This window comes from Poecilia latipinna, unplaced genomic scaffold, assembly GCF_001443285.1.
Source record: "Poecilia latipinna isolate Pla-1442-1.1 unplaced genomic scaffold, P_latipinna-1.0 Scaffold1886, whole genome shotgun sequence".
Lineage (NCBI taxonomy): Eukaryota > Metazoa > Chordata > Actinopteri > Cyprinodontiformes > Poeciliidae > Poecilia > Poecilia latipinna.
The window spans coordinates 1-20271 of NW_015114502.1; the positions used below are offsets into that span (position 1 = coordinate 1).

Below are 20271 nucleotides of genomic sequence, written 5' to 3' on the forward strand. Positions count from 1 at the left end.
AAAAAAAAAAACAAAAAAAAACTACCAGGCCCTTGAACCATGAACTTCAATAGAGGGTTTGGAGCACAAAGAGTCTAGATGAGTGAGGTGAGAAGCAAAAGACAGAAGTATCATATTAGAAAAGGTTGATGCAAATAACTTCAATTTTGCAAAAATATTAATTTTTGGCTTTTCTGAAAAAGAGTTCATTTGCTAAAAGGGAGATGGAAATACAGTTGCTGAATAAGTTCTGACTAAGCAAACATTAACCCGTTTATTACAGCTCTGCTTAATGTCAACATCTGACTTAATCACGCTTTGCGTTTGCACTCCAAACTAGTAGATGGAAACCCGAGTTTGCTCAAAATTTACATTACAATCAGATATTTAAACATAGCTTATGAAATGTCATATGCAGCACATCACGATTTTGTGACATCTAAAATAACACTAAAGCTGTGAGTTTGAAGGTCCTGAATCACAGGGTGAAGTGGGTAAAACATGGACAGTGTGACTGGTGTAAAGGGGGTAAATGCTACCAAGTAAGACAGCTTCCGTTTGGAAGAAACAGCTGCAGAGGATGTTTGGTGTCCAGAGGGCTTAACACACACCCAGACACTTGTGAGATGGTTTCAAGGATTAAGAGCCTTTGCTTACAGCTGAGAGGCCTGCAGAGTGTGAAACTGGCTGGGATGTCAAGTTGCGAGGAGAAAGTCTACAGGGTGCCTGCAGCTACTAGAGAGTTCAGTTTAAGACTTCTCAAAGGGAAGCCTTTTAATGCCAGTTAGGTCATAATATAAAACCAATTTCACAAGAAAAATGAGCTTCAAGTGGAAAAAAAGATAACTTTGAGATTGTTCTTCACAGTTGTCAAGAGAAAGACATTAAAAAGCTTTTGAGGATGCCAGAGGGCTAAATAAAACTGGAAAATATTCAAACAAAAACCACATTGAGGACTTCACAAATATCTTTTCATGTGAAAGTCACCTGATCTCCACGCTTGAGTCCGGCCTCTGCTGCCTTGCTCCCTGGCTCCACGGCATCAATGAAGATGCAGAAACCTTTCTCTTGACCTCCGAGGAGGGTGAAGGCCAGAGGAGAGTCTCTGGACGGCTTGGTCAGCGTCACCAGCCGCGGCTTGGCTTTAGCAGCACACGCTATGTTTAACAGTCTGAGGTGCCCACACATTTTCTGCAAAAAAAAGAAAAAGAAAAAAAGAAGGTATTAAAAATATAACAGAAATATGGATTTCTCTAATTTTTCATTGCATTTGTTGAAGAGACGTACCTCCTTCTCCAGATTGCTCTCAAACTCCTCCAGAAAGTGGGTCATGGCAGGGTCTCCCTCGAAGTCATTAAAGTGATTGTTTACCCACAGCAAGACTACCCGTGTAACCTGAGAAAATCACATGACCGGCACACGTTGGTATCCACGGCAACATCTTCACAGGGCACCAAATTCAAAACTAATTCAGAAACATTTGAATGTAATCAAAAAGTTAATTATTAGGGCAGCTCCGCCCTGTTGGCCGTACCTTGTCCCTGAGACTTGGGTCGTGAAACCACTCCAGGAGCTTCTTTCCCACGACCATGGGGCTGGAGAGGAAGGTCCTGTAGGTCAACAGGAAGTCCTCGATGTAGGTAGGATCCACCACTGAGTGCTCCTCCACCAGGTGCATGGTGAGACGCTCAGGCGTGCCCTGATAATCCAGAATGAGGACAGAAGTTTACAAGTCGATCCTGCAAAACTTGTACGTCTGCAGAAGACAGTAGAGGTGTCACCTTGATGACAATATGTCCTTTCCTGGTGCCAGTACGATCCAGTTCACGGTGTTCCTTCACCATGACGATCTCTCCTTCCTCCTCAACCTTCTGCATGTTCTTCTCCACCTGGTTGAGGATGCAGCAGTAGTCCTGCTGGGCTATGCATACAAACTGAAAGAAAGGAGGCGATTCACTTTACCACAGTAGGAGATACTTCTACAAATTAATACAATAAATGTTTTATTCAGTTTAATAATTAAAAACCAGATCCCTCTACATATAAGAGGGTGCTACTGCTGGAAGCAACTTTCTGTGTCATGATTGCAAACATTTCAGCACAAGTGGGGCACAGTGGGACACAATAATGCAGGATGACAGGCCTCCTGCCAGGTTTTGCACACTGAAATGCAAAGGAAATGGAGCTGTTCATGCTAGCAGAGTGTGACAGATCAACTCAAATTAGGGTTCCAACCTGGCAGTCGTCCACCTTGGTCCTCATGACGCCTTTCATAAATTCCTTCTCCATGGTTGGAGACACACCGAAGCTGTTCCCCATGCACAGCATCTCTGTCCGGCTGTCAGGGTAGGTCACCTCCACCGAGCCGTTCAGGATCACCGACCATGAGTCCAGCTGCAGACAGAAAACAGGAACAACTTCAGATTTCACTTCAGAAACAGTTACCTGTGATGAATCGATTACTGAAATAATCAACTAATTTAGTAATCAATTTATTTTTAACTGGAAAAGATCATTTGCTAACACAACATCACATCATAACTGTACAAAAAATATATACATTTAGCACCTAGGACTAATAAACCTTATTAGTTTTTTTAGTATGTTCAATTTGAGTGGCAGTAAGTCACGGGCGGTGTTGATGTTAGACCTATGTCTTTACATACTTCTTAGATACATTTGAAGATGCTACAAATGATCAAGCGTACACAAAAGAAAATTCTATTTTTGCATTTTAGGCAAGAAGAAGTTAATTTTCTTTTTGTATAAATTAGGATGTGGTGGTTAAATGAAAAATCTGCAAAATGTGGCAATTTTTAATCCAACCAATCGTGTGAATAATTTATTACTAATAATAGTTAGTTGCAGCCCTATTTCAGATTATGCAGAACGTTGTTTCTGGACTTCCATTTAATAAATATGATTTCTGACAAAAGTAGATGCAGAAATGTATATGTCCACATTACTCTAACACCTTGTTTGCTTCCACAGGGAAACTTCAGGACTCAAGAGGAGAAAACATGACGCCAGGTTTGGTTTCTACTCTTCCAGTTGATTTTAAAGTTCAAACATCTTTACAAACTTGTTCTCTTGCCATAATCCCTGTTGACCGCTGCAGTCCACTATTTCCCATTCTTTCCATGGTATGTGTTTTAAAACTATATACATAAGCTATGGAGAAACCGATTCAATAAATACAACATGCTCATGTTAACATGTCTTAAATTATATCTTATTTTATTTTCAATATTACATGCTGTGTATGCTTGTCGTTTTTAATCATTGCTCTTTTTAAGGTTTTATTACACAATTGTTTACTAGTTTTAGAGTAACTTCAATGTTCATTTATTTTATGAACTGATGTGAGCAGCACTTTGACCTAATACAGATATAAGAAAGATGCTTTATAGGTTTGTCTACCTACAAACTGAAGTGATACATGGTTGGATTTTCAACAGCTGGTGTCCCTTAATGAGTCAAAGCCATTAAGCAAAAAGAAAGCAGAATAACAGATGGTTTCTTGCTCTCTTTCTTGGGAAGAGGCGATCTTAAATGAGGATTGTTGCAACCACTGCATGCTTGATTTAGAGCAAAAAATTGATATACATTTAGTGGAAAAAATATGTTTTTTTTGTTGTTTTTCTTTTTACATAAATTCATCAAAATCTGACAACCAATAATAGCAACAACATGCTTAAAGCCTAAGTTCTCTGAACGCATTAATTTACTCTTGAATCAAGGCCTTAGAGATAAATTCTTTATCCTTTTGTTCAAGTGCAATGCATTGAAAATATGAAACCCAAACCAAATGGTTGTTTAGCTTTGGGTGCGTGAGGGAACCTAGAATGACCCAGAGATAAACTATTTGAACCATTCAGGGTTAACAGAGCAGAAAAAACATCCAACAGAGGAACAAAGATCTGCTGGTGTGTAGAGGTCAGACTGACACAGAACATGGAATAAAAATGCACCAAGACAAACCTCTTCTCCATCATTGAGAACGATGGTGCCGGCTCGCTCCACCACGGCGAACACCATGACCGCGCACAGCTCCCTCCTCACCGACATGGTCATGTTAGCGAACGCTGGCAGCTGATGCATGAACTCCAGTAATTGCTCTGTGAAGAGGGACAAAAAGAGAAGACAGGTTGTTCAGACAAAAACCATCAAACTCTGGAAGAGGTTTGACTCCTGGATGGGAGAGAGAAAGGAAGCAGAGCTGCTGGTTAGCGTGATCCAGCATCTCCCCTCCACCGAGACAAGAAGACCTGATCGTCACCGCAATCATCATGGAGCCAGCAGAGGAATCTCTTTGAGCCAAATATCAATTCTATTGATATAGTCATCTGAGGGAGGCCAAGAATAATGGCTGACTAATCACACTGTGACTTTTTGAGTCACTCATCATTCCTTCAAGCTGGATTAAAATCAGAGAAATTCCTAAGCACAACTGAGAAAAGTTTATTTCTTAACATGCATAACCAGCTATCCAACTATGCTAGCAAGTGCAAAGCATCGGCTGGTTCCCAGTGACAAGATATGCTCAGGGAGGGGTGTGCAAAGTGCGGCCCCGGGGCCTTTTGTGGCCCTTACCTTAGAATGACACAAATTCATTTATTAAACTTTTGATTTTTAATCAGTGTAATTAACTGTAACTGTAACAGTGTAACTATTGACATAATTTTCTTACAATGGAAAAGTATTTGTATTTTTACAACCAAACGTTTATTATGATCTCACAGGAAGATTTTGCTTTACATTAGGACGGATATTAACTTTCTCATATCAGCTTGTGTACAACTCTAAAAGGAGCAAGATGAAAAATAAATCACTTAGGAGCAGGATCATCATTTCTTTTTATTTAATATAAAAGCATTCAGATCACATCATGGATCTTCGGTTTTCAATATTTGTGGAAATATAGTAAAAAGGTTAATCAGAATCTCTAATCAGTCTGTTTTTAACCTGCTATGTGCATTTTCTCCATAATGCTGAGCTACACCTACATGGATGCCAGTTTTGTTCTTTAACATATCTATTCAGGATGAAGCTTGCAATACTAATTTTAATATTTTATAAACGGAATAAAAAACTAAAATGACTAAATTCCACATGTACAATTGCTTAAAAGCTGTAATTATTCTCTTGTATCACTACTGACAGTCAATGAAGAAAAACATCCAGAACATCTTGCACCTTGGTCCTGACCAGCAGCAGTCTTGTGCACCGGCTGACCTGGGCTTGGCATGGCAACAGCGTTGTGTGTGAAGCTGCGATATCGCTGAAAGTTTAATGCGCTGGGAGAGGTGAGGCGAGAGGATGTGCTGGAGTGACCTAGAAAAGCCTCCCGGCAGAGGGAGGGAGGAAAGGGTGCGCAGCAGGGAGATCAGCGGATGGAGAGAGGGGGAAGGGCTGGCGCACGCTCCTTCTCTCTCTGCATCCAATGCATCATCCTCACCCAAAATCCACATCAGCTGCTAAGCCCCGACCGACTCTGTGTACTTCGTTTTTTAAACACGCCTATCATCAGAGCTGGAGTTGAGTCATAGCTTTAAAGGATATGATACGAAAAGCCTGATGTGGCTTTGAGAATTACTCGAAAGCCAACATAACAGCCGTGGATGTTTACTGTGGCTCATCTGAATAACAAGTGGCTTTTATTACGAACTGGGAAAAGGAGATGAATGCCTGGGATACCAAAAAACTTAATTAAGAACATCTAATTAAGTGTTTAGATGCGCTCACTGATGAGTATTTGTCATGGAAATCTTATATAAATCACATAAAAGTAAAAATAAATAAAAATTGCTGTTTTAAATAGAGTAAAGGAATTACTAAACAAAAAGGTCTTGTATAGTTTGTATAATTCACTAATTATTCCATATGTGACATATTGTGCTGAATATTTGAAAACTGTTAAGGGTCATAAGTGGAAGTGGACAGAGAGATCACACAAACCCAATACTTACAGTTAAACTAATTTTATGTACAAAATGTGGATTCAGGTCCCTGATGATGGAAAGATGCATTTCAGTTAAAGGTGCCAGTTTATGTGCGACAATCTTCACAGTGAGATAAAACTGCTTAACCTCTTTCTGCAATTAATAAAAAATTTAAATTATTATGATGAAGCAATATGGTCTTGAATAAGTTAATGTTTTGTTGTGTATTTTTTATTGTTTATTTGAAATATGCCTGCAGTAGTCATATGAGCTGAATATCTGATTTTATCTTTGTAAATAGGGAGCAGAGCTTATAAGTTTATACTTCTTTCTGTTCCATTTCATTCATGATTTCGTTTAGTTATGTGAACAAGACATACACCGATGTGATATTAGTATCTGTATTGGTCCTGATATTGAAAACAATTCTAGATTGGGTATCGGTGACAGTGTGACAAAGGGAAGATCTATTCAGTCTGATTCTATGCTTTGTGCTCTGGGTGACCTTATGCTCAGAACCCAGGTGTTTAAAAAAATAAATGTTTTTCTGGATCGGATCGTATAGGCCGATACTGAACCTCGGATATCAGTATCAGAAGTGAAAAAGGTGGATTGGTGCAACCCTGACATGAATTACTCATATTTATTATTGTGTAATGAAATAAAAAAAATCATAAAATGAAAAATGACATGAAATGTGGCTCCAGGATTGAACATGTAGAAGTAAAACCCGCCCCTAGTGGCTCACCTATGTCATCATCCGTCCGGTCCATGGGGTCCTTCTCCAGGCAGTCCCGGACGATGTCCCGGCTCATCAGGGGGTCGGAGGCTCGCTCGATGTCCTCCTCGTCATCGTCCTCCTCGGAGTCCACGGCGGTCTCGGGCAGGCCGCTCAGGTCCATGTCGCCTGGCTCGTTCTCTGTGGCCTGAGGGGAGCAAACAGATCAGAGGTTCAGCGTGTGTGGAGCGAGAAGCGCGCTGCGGGACGCTGTGACTTCGTCAGAGATCAACCTGAAGCAATCACCTGGACGCTCGTCAATTAATTAATGACCAGAAGCTTTACAGCTGATACGCACGCCGAAGCTGTTCTCCAGCACAAACATCATCTGCAAAGACTCGTTCCATATCAAACACTGAGATTCAAACCGCCTTGTGACATGAGGCATTGAATACAGTATGAGAGAGACAGCATATCAAACAGGCTGCTATGCATAGTAACAAGCTAATTAAATCCTAACTTTCTTCTCTCCTCCCCCCTCAGCAGAACTCCACAGCCTGCCTTGCAGCCAGATCCTGTTCCTTGAAAGCAAAAGATAAAATATGTGCACAGCCAGCTAAGAAGAGCGAACATGGAGCAGATACCCGTGCATGAGCGCTGCAATCAGTTCCTCTGGACCACACAAAACATCAGTTCTGAGGGTACCCGACAAGAAATCTTACCACAAAACGCCGTTCACCTTTAGCAGTTTTAACAACAAGAGTAGAACAGGCTGCTTGAGCCAACTGTCCACAACATCTAAGAGCCAGACGCATTGTCGCCTCCAGACTGCCGCTCTGCTTTTCATTTTTTAATGCTCAGACGTACTGAGTCGTTTCTCCTCAAACGCCATGTGGAAAAGGCTCATTAATGATTCAGCGTCTGACTGGCCATTTGGCCTCCATTGGTGCAAAATCTGGTGGGCGGAGCCAAGCTGATGTCTGCAGAGATGATGCTGGATGCAAGATGGAGAGCTTTACACATTAGTGTCTACAATACTGCAACTGGAAGGTCACCAGGTTCGCTACAGTTTGGACAAAATACTGCGCTAAAATGATGTGTTTTTGTTTTCTTAAGCACATTAAGCATATATGAAAACCTCAAAAACCTGCAGCGAGCATTAGGAGTCAGCGGGCTGTTAATATTTCATGCAGGCTATTCTTGGATCAATGCTTTCAAAGGACCAATATCATGATTTATTCACACACAAACAGTCGGCCATGCTGGCAGTGACGCGCCGATGATGCAGGGGCGCTCCACTCCAGTCCCAGGATGTGGATTTTACAGCAGCTGCAGCAGAGAGGCCATGTTGTTCGACCACTCAGAGCTCCCATCCATAACCTGCTCCCAGTCTGCTTAGCAACTCTCATCACAGCATCAAACTAATAAAACGCTAAGCAGCATGCTTCTCTGTTTACAACCCGAGAAGCTTGGAAAAGCAACAAAACTAAAAAGAGTAGCATCACCACTCTGACATCATACACATGTTGGAGGAAGATGTTGTAATTTTCAGTTATTGCTCATATGATGATAAAAAGGCAAGTTGTCAGAATTTTGGAGGAATGACACATTTTAGGTAATCAGCAAACAAACCAAAACAACTGATTGTTCCTTTTTGCATTTTTACATCATTAGGAGCTGACAGCAGTTCGGCGGAATCCCTTTTTCTATGGTTAACCAGTCACTTTATGCAGGTAGTGGGTGCAATATTCCACTGAGCAAGTGGGAAGGGAGTCTCCCAGGAAGCTGATACAACACTAGTGTTTGTGGATTTCTTCTATTTTAAACAGATGTCATCTAATAAAATGAAGTCTACTAAATATGCAGCAGTCATATTCAGCTTTTCTTCTGGGCTTGTTAAAAATAAAGCTAAATGTAAATGCATCAAAAAAATCAAAACAACGTAGACACAATAGTGGCCTTCGCTTCTTCTAGATTTTGCTATATTCACTTTGTTTGCTATGGAGAATAATTGGAAATGACACTAATTATAAAGATATGTGTTGTTAATATTCTGATAGTAAAATATTTTGAAATGGGTTAAGGTTATACAATTAGAAGTTTAATATCTAAGAACAATACACGCTGGACTATACAATTCTTATCATGTCATTAAAAACACATTAATTGGAAAAATATTTAAATTCAGGAGTTGATTAGCTTGAATAACCCCAAGAGCTCCTCGTTTCCGAAGGTTTTCACTTCCCCTCTTGGCACCTAATTTAGGAGAGGAGAAAAACTCCACTGAGAACTGAGACATTTACATTTATCTATGCAGCATGCATTACTTTTAAAGCTTGTTAGGGAAGAACAAATACAGAGGACCAAATGTGCCCTAAAGAAAAATAAATCTAATGCACCAGTATTTAGTTTTTCAGTACAATATTGCCAATATAGTTTAACTGCACAAGATCAGGAAAATATCTAAATGCAAAACTGTTGCTGAAAACTGTTGATGTTGATGACATTAGACATATTTTGACATGTTAAACATTAAAGATACACCACTCAGGTGTTAAGAGTCCATCCAACTGGTCAAAGGCAGTGTTAATAGGCTAATGTAAAGCAAATAAATCCCATCATATTTTGGACCCAAGTCGCCTTTTGCAACTCTGATATTATACTGTACAGATGTACAATATACCAAGAAAAATACATTATAATGCACAAAAGTTTCAAAACATAGGATTTCAGGTTTACTAATCTACAAAAATTCTTATTATATCAGGTATGTTCTTCTAAATATAAAAAAATAAAAATATTTAAACAGAAATATGACATTTTCTCTCTGTTTTTGATGGTTAACAAGAATTAAAATCAATTTATTAAATAGGGATGTTCAATACGTCATTATGGCATCAGTCTTTGATGTTGAAAGGTAGAGAAATATATATATATATATATATATATATATATATATATATATATAAAACTCCAGGCCTCGAGGGCCGGTCTCCTGCGACTTTTAGATGCGTCTCTACTTCAACACACCTGAGTCAAATAACTCTGGAGAACTTGACTGCACTGTGGAGGTGATTCAGCTGTTGGATCCAGGTGTGTTGGACCAGGGAGACATCTAAGAGTTGCAGGACACCGGCCCTTGAGGACCTGGATTGCCCACCCCTGCAGTAGAGGGTTTCATTTCAAAATATTTTAAATTAGGACATCTTATCTCTGTTACTATTATTGCTGCACTGGATTTGGTGTCATAAATAATGTAAACTTAAAGTATTTATATTTATGAGTTGTCTGCTAGCTTAGCTCCACTTTTTCCTGAGACAACACAGAAACAACTGGGACTCCGTACCTTATAGAAACAGCTAAAGGTGAAGGGTGAAACAGGATTCAGCTTTGGACTGATAAAAAACCCACTAGATGAGCTATTAAACAGTTGTATATTTAATAGTCATAGGTCATAATTTTTAATTTATTCATAATTTCCAACAAAGCTGCAAATATGGGGAAAACAGCTCATTGCAATCAAGAGTTCAGCAGGGATTACAGAAGGTAAAACAAAGGAAGAAACTGAAGAAAAGTGTTAAAAGTTTACAAGAGGAAGACAAAAGCAGAGGACGGTGTTTGTGAATGTGACATAGAAAAACCCAGATCCTGTCCCAGAGCTGTGAGCAGATGGCACTGAGACCCGGATCAGACCGGACTACAGACAGTAAAGCCTGTTTAACCTGCTGCAGCCATCTTCAACAAGGCCTGACATCCACACACAGAATCCGGTGATATGATGAAAACATTCAGCAGCAACCCGACAACCAGAACCAGAACAGAACCAGCAAGAGGTCTGAGATAAACAAAGAGAATGTGACTGAGTGTGGCCCTGCGGGAAGTCACAGGGACACACACAAACAGGAACACAGCAGGTCCGATGGGCGGCTGTGTGCCGCTAAGAGGATTAGCTTCAGGTTTTGGGGGAAGTCTATAGTCATGACATTTGGCAGATGTGTGTCCCTCTAAGCTGGATATTTAGTCCACCACTATTTTACTGAAATTTATTTGGCTTCATGTAGCGTCTGAACATGAGTAAAAGGTAAATCAGCGAGGTTAGTGAAAGATTTTAGTCAGAGTTATATCATAAGAGCTGCCAACTCTGCAGGACTTGTGTGCTTCTGGCTCTAACGTGATGAAAAGGCAGAGATGGAGGCAGGCAGGATGTGGGCTGGACCACCTGCTCGGCAGCATCCAGCCTGTCTGCTTGCCACCTGCAGAGCAGCGCCGCTCTGCTGTCAGGGTCCTGTAGCAGCTCCGCCAGCAAAACCTTTGAATTACGCTGGAAAAATGTTCTGCTTAAAAAGATCATGGAGAGTTCACACAGGGATGGATGTCAGCTCGCCACAAGGAGGACATTTTCCAACTTCAGCTCGATTCTGATTCCATTTATGCACATATTTAAGGTTCATTTCATCCAAACTCAAATGTTATTTTACGGAATTCCTCAGAGAAAAGTGAGATAATTCAGCAGACCGAGACATCCTCGGTGTGACTCTACACTACCCAGGCCTGGCTGGGGGTCCAGGGCCGGTGAGTGGAGGCCTTACCTGGTAAATGTCTGACAGGCTGCTGCTTCCAGAGTCACTGGTGATACTACATCCTGAGTGGCTGGACGAGACGTGGGTCACCTGTGGGTGTAAGCCGTCGGCCAGGTGTAGTCTGCTGAAGTCTGCAGGGAGCTGCGCACACACACATACATACACACAACATACACACACATGGTCAGTGTCGGTCAGCCCAGCAGCCACCTCTGGTCGAGCGCTAACACACATGCTGACTGCCACGAACTTAGCTCCGGTGCGTGGGGACGTGAAAGATGAAATTGATGGTTTTATGCTGGGTTTCTATAAGTTTCATGAGGTTAAATTAGATACAAAAATAAATTATGGAACATAATTTAAAATTACTGATGACTTATGTGGTTGTGTTTCAGCTCTGGTCTTCTAAAGTTGGATTCCCTAACTTTAACACCTTTTAAACTATTTTCATGTCTGATAGACCGGTACACTGGGTTTGATTGAGAACAAAACTGCAACATTTGTTACATTATTAGTTGCTTTGGTTTTCTATTACACAGCACTGTGTCAAACTAAATAAACGGTTTAAGCAACCTGTTCCGCTCCTCACCTGAGGTGGCGCTGCACCAAGAACCACTAAAGGAAACGACACAAAAACCTCTGAAAAAGACCCCGAGTGCAACTTCCTTCTTCACAAATGTAAACAAAAATGGAGACTCTGTTGTGTTCAGTCAGAGGTTAATCACAGCCGTTGCAACACAGACCGCTTCGGAAGACTCTCCCAGCCCAAAACCATCAGCATCTGCAGCAAGTCTTTGAAAAAAATTATACACACAACAAAAGTTTATTTCCTTCTGGGATTAGTTAAGTCATTTTGAATTAAATTGTTTTTATACCTGTAAAGTAAATCTGGACATATTTCAGAGTTTTGGTTTAAAACTGGGATAATCAATCAATCAATGAATCAATGAATGAATGAATGAATCAATCAATCAATCAATCAATCAATCAATCAAATTGTATTTGCATAGCACATTTCAGCAGCAAGGCATTTCAAAGTGCTTTACAACATAATTTTATTAAAGACTTATGTACTTATAAGACCCTAAGAAAACTTTGTCATTCTAACCTTTTTTTGTGAAAAATAGCAGCAAAATAACTGGGTAATAATTAATTTCTTAGATGTAATTGTGCAACATCAACAGAACAAAAACCCAAAAATCTGTGTTTCTGAAAAAGCTCTTATTTATATACAATTTGGTATTTAATTATAATATAGTAAGCGCCAAAAAGGAATATTACTTTAAAACTTTAACAACATAAAAATAATTGTGCCTGCCTGATTTTGCATCAAGTCATCAATTTAAGAGTTCACTAAACCTGCTATTAAGTAAAGCCAAAAGGGGAACAAATCTGACAAAATAAACTCTCCAGGGGCTAAGACGCTGAACAAAATAGCTATTATAGTGTCAAAACCCAATCTGAAAATAATTGGGTATTTTTATTAAAACGGTGCTCAAATGCAGAAAAAAAAAATTCTTATGGCAGAAGAAAATTCTCTAATTAATGCTTCACAAGCTGAATAAACTAAACAAACATGAAACAGTAATGGGGGAAACCCCTCTGAGTAATTTATGCTGCATAAAGTAGCAGCTGTAATTAAAAATAGTGTAAATGGGCCAACCCACTTCTCTATGGAGATGACCCCGAAATTTTAAATACATCAGAAACAGACAAATAGATCTGGAACCTCCAGAAATACAGCTGCTTTGTGATGTTCTTCGATTTTAATTTAGCTGGGTTATTAAACAACAGCAAAACTAATTCTGGAAATCAATATCAGCCCAACTTTTCATATCTTTCATCCCTATTTACAAGGTAGTATTTTTTTAAATAAATCCATCATATCTGATTAGTCAAACGGGGGAGGAAAGAAACTGGTTCATGGTGTCTGTATATGTGAATATTTTATATTCCATATGTTTTATTTACCAAATATTTATTTAATACTTGGAAGTGGGATCATTTCCTCTGAGCCCCTTTTCAGCCTAACTTTTGGCTGTGGCAGATCATTAATTTTAGATTTAAATCCCCCAAAACTCAAATTGGTCTGATTTAATGAACCAACTTAACTCATCAAGAGGCTGGAAAGTTGGAACCAGATCTAAACATCTGGAGAAGATTTAGTTTAGTCTCCTGCAAGCTGTTTGAGTTTAAAGTCTCTGAATATTTTTTTAGTTTAAATCTTTCCCTAAACTTAAAAACAGGCTAATTTTCCATACCAGCTGTTTAAAGGGGATACATCTAAGGGATTCAAAAAGAAAAACATCGAGTTGAGTTTCTGATTGCAGGTCTTTAATTATGGCTTCATTATGGGGTTTTTGGATGTTGGCGAATTGGTTTTTCACACACCGGAGGCTGGTTTTGCTTAAGTCTGCCAACAAAGTCACAAAGAAACTGAAGGTCTTGTAAGAGTCGTTGAACAGAGCTGTTTCAGAAAGAAATTTATTTCTCAGCTGCTATGAGGGGAAAATGTGGAAAAATTAGACGTATCAATTCACAAAGTGCCTTTCTGTGTCAGTGACAAGAGACTGGGAGCCAGACAGTGGAGCTCTCGCAGCACTGAGGTGTGATGTGATTACAGTGTGTCAAAGATTTCCATCACGTTTAATTATCTGGCTGGCTGCACTAACCAAAATGGTCGACTGGAGGACCCAGTCAGTCGCTAACCCCCCTCAGGCTGCGGCTGGTGGACGGCCATGTGAAAGTCTCCACGTTATTACCACTGGCTGGGCAACGCTGATGAATCTACTGTGTCTCTCCATAACTGAGCCAATAGAGTCTCATCACATCACAGTTTTTTTACAGTGTAATACAAAATACTCAGGTTTAGAGCTGACAGGAAATTCACGCAGGAATCTATGAGATAACACTTCATGTTGTTTAAAGTTAAATTTTATTTAGATTTCTGAACAGATCCTCTTCAAGTTGTTTTAGGGACCTAATGATTAACCTGCAACTACCAATAGCTATGCTGTTTATGTATTATGCTGGAGTAAACAACACCTGGGGTTTAAAAAATATCTTTTTACTCTGCATGTCTGCTTTATGTTTAAAAAAAAAGCTGAACTGTTACAATATTTAAATTTTTGGGGGGCATACTAAAACATTTTTATTGTAAATGTAAGTTACTGAGTGGACAGGTGGAGTTTTTATTTACATATGATGCTCTAACCTGGAAGTGATCAAACTATTAGCCATTCCTGTGGAGTCCCTCAGGGTTGTGCTTTAGGCACAATTATGATCCTGCTATCCTTCTTAGTCATTTTCTGAGGAAATGTCTTTGCATGGAAGAAATCCAGCTCTACTGCAGCGTAAACAACTCAGCATGACATAAATCATCAAGTTGTCTGTCAGATATTATTAAGATGGTTAACTGAGAGTTTGCCACCCATTGTTCAAAATGGGGATTTTGAACCAAGAATGATACAAAATCTGCCCCTGGTAGAACAAGTATTTGATGCACATGGAGACCTTTTCCTTTTTTATGAATCAGGGCAACAGTATTTTAACAACTACACATCTTACTTTCTCTTAAATGTGACCAGATGTAGCCAATTAATTTTACCAAAAATCATGCCTTGATGCAGCCAAATCTACAGACAAGCGCTTTAATAGAAAGAGTGACCAATCTTTTCATCAATGATAATAAACTAAATTCTTCCAAGCAAAGAACACTGAATACTGCAAAAAATGTGCAAACTGGATGCCTTTTCTTTAATAAGGCAAACATGCACGTTGCCTACGAGAATCTGACTATTTTATCCATTTGATTAAAAAACTGCATCCTTTGTTTTTATTGAACAAATATTTTTATGTTTTTGTAAGTCCAAATTCTCTTTTTGTGCTCCACACGTACCTTTTGGTCGATTGTGGCCCATGTGACACAAAGTTTGTAGACTATTGTGTTAAATCGTTTCACACCAGTGAGAGGCATGTGAGGAACAAAGTGAGAGCAGGGGAGGCGGATATAGCAAACGGATAATAAACAAGTAATCCTTTCTCTCCGCTCATTTAGGTCACCCGTCTGTCGGTCAATAAGCCAACGTCCATTCGCTCTATGAGCATGTGGTGGCCTGTTGACCTCTCTGGCCCAACGGAATGCAGGAGCCTGGGTCAAACTGGATGCCAGTCAAACAATGACATGCTCATTAGGCTTATCCAATAAGTGCACAGCCATGAGGCCCAACATCTACTCTCTGTTGTGAGCTCTGATTGATTGAAAAATCCATACTTTAATTCTGCAGTTTAAACATGTTAACGATATAATAAACATGAACTACATCATGAATTTGCCGTCTGAGCTGTTTCTTTGCTCCATTCTGCTTTAAGTTCAACATTCTCTTAAAAACAAATGAGCTCTGCAGGACCATGGGCTGAAAACACGTCCAATCAGGCGTCACGGGGGGATTAGGCATCGCTCTAAAGCTCGAGCCACAACTCTCAGTTCTGCTTACATGTGAGCAGATGTGGTGCTCCTTAAATTACATTACAGACCTAATGACCTAGATTGCTGGGTAGAAGCACTGGCTGCCTCTCAATCTATTTACTGCTTGCATGCAGCCAGTGAATCTGTCCTGCTATACTCCATCACTCGATCAGAAGAGAAAATAAAACTTCTTAAACAGAGATTTAGACCTAGACGACATTTTAATAGTCATTTTATTCCTGTAGCTGGTTTAAATTAAGGCGACACTATGTCATTTAAGTTATTTGAATGTGCTGTTAGATTTTATTAAAACACTACACTAGCTAATAAATAGCAACTGGGAGCACATTCAGATTCTCTCACCAAGGCGGCAGCTTCTCGCTTTCCTGAGCCTTTGGGATCAGGAGATTAAAATCCTGTTGGCAGGGCGTCTGATTAAATGGGTCTGATATGCTCTCTGGGCTTTTCCTTCACTTTCTACATCTCCATCAGTCAGGCCCACACAAAGCGAGTCACGCTATTTATCGTGAAGAAAAGACTTTTCACTCCACAATGATAAAACATGCTACAAGTTGTAAAACTTTGTCCAAATGGAATTACTGGAACGACAGTCGCTCAGTCGTGTCCTTGAGCAAGAAGATTCTTCGCCCAGTTTGCCTGCTGGTGGTGGTCAGTGACCTGATGATGCTGGTTAAATTTCAGCCATTCACTGCTGTTAGTCTTTCCCAGGGCAGCTATGGCTACAATGTAGCTAACTGCCACATTTCAGAAAACTCTGTATTTTTGTGCGTGTGTGTGTACATGAAAAAAAATGGAGATTTTCCACACATTGTAGTCTGCCACAAATAATGTGCCAAAATACCCACAAACTTGTTTTGATTTCCAGTTGACATTGTTTAAATGAACCTCCTGGTACCACGTTTAAATCCCAACATGAAGTCGTGGTTGATTTGAAGCAATTGGTTTGGCTGACAGGTTTTAGCTTTGCTCTACACCGCCCCCTATGGGCTCGGTATGTTTAAAACAACACTCGGGTGGATTTGTGGGGGTTCACGTGGATAAAACAGATATGCAACGTCAAATGTTACAGAAAGTTCAAATTGTCTGAACTGTAGTGATTTTGGCTTGTTCCAAAATTGTGTCCAACTGCGAAGCTGTGTGACACCAACTGCTCTCTTGATCACTGACATTAAATCTGATACTGACAAACAGTACAGACATTTAATAGTTAATGAATGATTTAACAACCTGATAGAGTTTGTGCTCTCAAGCAGAAGGTTGGAAAGCCCTGACTTTTATTTTGTGAAATATAATTTCAAAAATATGAAGTGAGCTATGATTTAATGATTTTTTCAGAAAGTTGAAATAGGAAGACAGAAACGGATAATACTAACATTTTAGTTATAATAAATAAGATGATACTGACAAAATTAACATGGTGATCAGAGCCAACCGTTTTAGCTGAAATTTGGGCTTTTTCATATATTGCATCTGAAAAAAAATATTACCGAAAACTAAAGGATGTTAAAAAAGATTTGAAAAATCAACAATAATTGAATTGTGATGGTTTTCCCACTGTTGCAGTAAAAAGCTACACCAGAAATGGAAATCACAGGTGTTAATGGGTGAGATAAGCAGGCATGGCATTACTGTCATGGCAGCCGATGCTGATGGGAATAACATTATGATGCCATTACTGTAATAGGATCTGTTAGCCCATTGGGGGTATCCTGCTGAGATAAATTGTTGTTTACAAAAGCCCTCATTTGTGTGCAAATACCATATAAACAAAAAGTCAGAAAAAAAGATTGACTACTTTAGGTTTTTTTAATCTTTTGTTGGGACTTTTGTTCACTTTTTGGTCTGAAACTAAAATGACATATAAAGGGCATATTAATAATTAAAAATTTAATTGAAAGCAAGTTTCCACATTTTCAGCCCACTATGGTTACAGACATTTTAGCATACCAGACAAAAAAGTTACTTATACAAAGATTTTTATACATAGGCTACAACAGTTTTAAAAATTCATACTGAGCATTATATCATGCGAAGCATGTCAGAGGCTTTGGTATCCTGCAGGCCTCCCTGAGGGGAACAGCGCAAACTGTGAGAAAAGCAGATGAGATAACTCATCAGCAGTGACACATTTACGGCAATTACAGGAATATTAAGGTGATTTTTTTCCCTCCACAGCATATGTGCTCTGCAAACCAGGCACCGTCCATCACAAAGATGTACAGCCTGCTGTTTGCATGTGCTTGAGTGTGTGTCTGCGTGTGGTCGCGGCGTGTGAGTGATGCCAGCGGCGCTGACAGTCGATCAATCCGTTTACTGTTCAAGTGCAGATGGTGTCAGGCCTCTCCGAGTGTCTGCCGGAGCTGCAGGCTGCTTCCAGCACCACGGACAGTGCCACCAGCAACGGAGTGGTGGATCAAATGGTTTCAGCAGGTGAAAAAATACAAAAAAAGGATTTATTTATGGATTTCTGATCCTTATCATCAGTGTTTTTAAATGGAAGCCAGGATGTAAACGCCCACTGTAATTTTCCTCCCATGTAAAACAGTGTTGAATGTCATGGCCACTTCTAGAGGATTCACATGCAACTACTGACACCTTCATGCAAAACGAGGGCAGAGGCGTCGTTCTTTAAACAACCAGAGCTCGCATCTAACAGCATTTAAATCACAGATATTCTCTAAAACACAACCTTAACGTCACTGATGATGCTGATAAAAACAAAGTAGATTTATTTGTTTAGATTAATTTATAAATCACTGCGAGCAGCTAGTGTTATTAAGAATCTGAGAGTGTGTTTGCACGCGTCATTGACAGCGAGCACATGGCGGCCGTTTCTAGTACAACACACTGACACACATCTGAGGCTCAACGGGGGCAACAATCAGCCTCTGATCGCGTCCTTGGTCTGCCCTGCCTTCATTCATCCTGCACAGACTCAATAGAAATCCGATGCACGTCCATTACAGGGCCGGTAATCATATCTACAGGGTCATAAATGATGAGGGGAGAGGAAAAAAAAAAAAAAAATAAGAGGATGCACATCGATAGGCTACTTACCGGGGTTTTATCTTGCTGGCTCGGGACTCCATTGCTGTCTGATGCTGCTAATGGTTTCATAATGAAAAAATGTTCACCGGGCTAACAGCTAACATCCCAGGCCTGATTTCCCCCTCATCTTCAGCAACCCGCCACCCCTTCTCCCTCAGCTGCACCGTTTCTGCTTGATAGTTTTGGGAGTATCCGCTATTCTCGGCCCGATTCAGCTTTCCAAAGCAGCGACGCCTCCTGCGTTTATTCCAGCTGGATCATGAAAACCATACAGAGGAAGATGGATAGGGATAAAAAAAATAAAAAAAAGATCCTTTTTTATCCAAGTGATAAACAGCCTGCTTCTTTTTGGCTGTCACATCTCCAGTCGGGGAGCAGCAGCGCGCCGATAAGAAAGCAGAAAAACGTGAAAAAAAAGATGACAAAAATGGCTGACAACACTTTCACTCACGTTTGCTCCCTCCGCCTTCCCTCTCTCTCTTTCCCTCTTCTTCCCTCTCCCTCGTTCGGAAAGTGAAGCGACGCGCACGCACGTAGAAACGCCTTTTGTGCACCATTAGATTATTTCAAGCCTGAAACGCCTGCAGCCTCCAGTGAGGTACCCAGTGGTTTGTTTGGAGCGGCGTGTGTGGATGTGTGTCAGGGGTGGAGGGGGAGGAGGAGAAGGGGGTAAGAACCTCCTCCCAGTCTGACAGTGATGCTGCTGGAGCGCTCCTCTGGCAAATTCAGAGATGGAAATAAGAGAAGGGAGGATGAGAGATGGAGAGATGAAGAACAATCTGATGTGGAGATCAAAAGGTAGATGAACAGATTGATGAGTGATGGAGGTATGAAGGCATGGGGTGTTGAAGGAAGGCAGAAGCTGAACAATGCAATCATTGCACTCTTTTTAGCACAAGACAGCAGCTGGATTCAGTTGGCATAGCAACGGACTGCAGGAAAGCCATTTCCTGGGCGGGGAAGTTGTAGCACTTCCTCCTCGGAGAAGCAGCGAAGAGGAGATGGAGGTCCAGCTGTAGCTGCCACTCAGTGGAGATAGCCATGGCAACTAGGCGACTACGAGCCCCCGCACCCACAGAGCCAGCCATCCAGCACCCCCATACACACACACACTTCAAACACACACACCCTCCAGGGCCTTTAGTTGCTGTGGCGACGGAGGCAGCGAGACATACCGAAATGGAGGGAGGGAGGGGAGAAGAGAGCATAAAAGAGACGGAGAAAGTGGCAGCAGAGTGAGCCACTTCACCTGGACCACAACGAGCCGCAGCGTCACCAGGAGACGCTCCAATCACTCATCAACCGAGATGCTAACTATTCACTCTGTGGCACAAACTGGGAAATACACAAATCCACTCAAGAAACCCTTTAAAAAAATTCCACTTGTACTTCAGTTGCATCAAGTTACATGATAAATAAAAAAAAAAAAAAAAAAAAAAAAAAAAAAACCCTTTTTTTTTAAAAAAACTAAGAACAAAAAATTACAGTTCAACAGAAAAGGAGCCCAAAATTGTT

The 20271-nt window shown here is 40.4% G+C and overlaps 1 protein-coding gene across 1 annotated transcript in view; it reads right to left on the bottom strand.

The window, feature by feature from the left end:
• Nucleotides 1–393: 393 nt before the first annotated feature.
• rapgef2b (Rap guanine nucleotide exchange factor 2b) overlaps nucleotides 394–20271 on the bottom strand; it is a 95995-nt gene continuing 76117 nt past the window's right edge. The window contains exons 8-15 of the mRNA XM_015015142.1: nucleotides 11229–11360; nucleotides 6670–6847; nucleotides 3961–4097; nucleotides 2215–2373; nucleotides 1761–1913; nucleotides 1514–1678; nucleotides 1267–1374; nucleotides 394–1170 (exon numbers count right to left, since the gene is read on the bottom strand). Coding sequence (XP_014870628.1) covers nucleotides 952–1170; nucleotides 1267–1374; nucleotides 1514–1678; nucleotides 1761–1913; nucleotides 2215–2373; nucleotides 3961–4097; nucleotides 6670–6847; nucleotides 11229–11360 — 1251 coding nt within the window. The 3' untranslated portion in view covers nucleotides 394–951. The remainder of the gene's footprint in view (nucleotides 1171–1266; nucleotides 1375–1513; nucleotides 1679–1760; nucleotides 1914–2214; nucleotides 2374–3960; nucleotides 4098–6669; nucleotides 6848–11228; nucleotides 11361–20271) is intronic.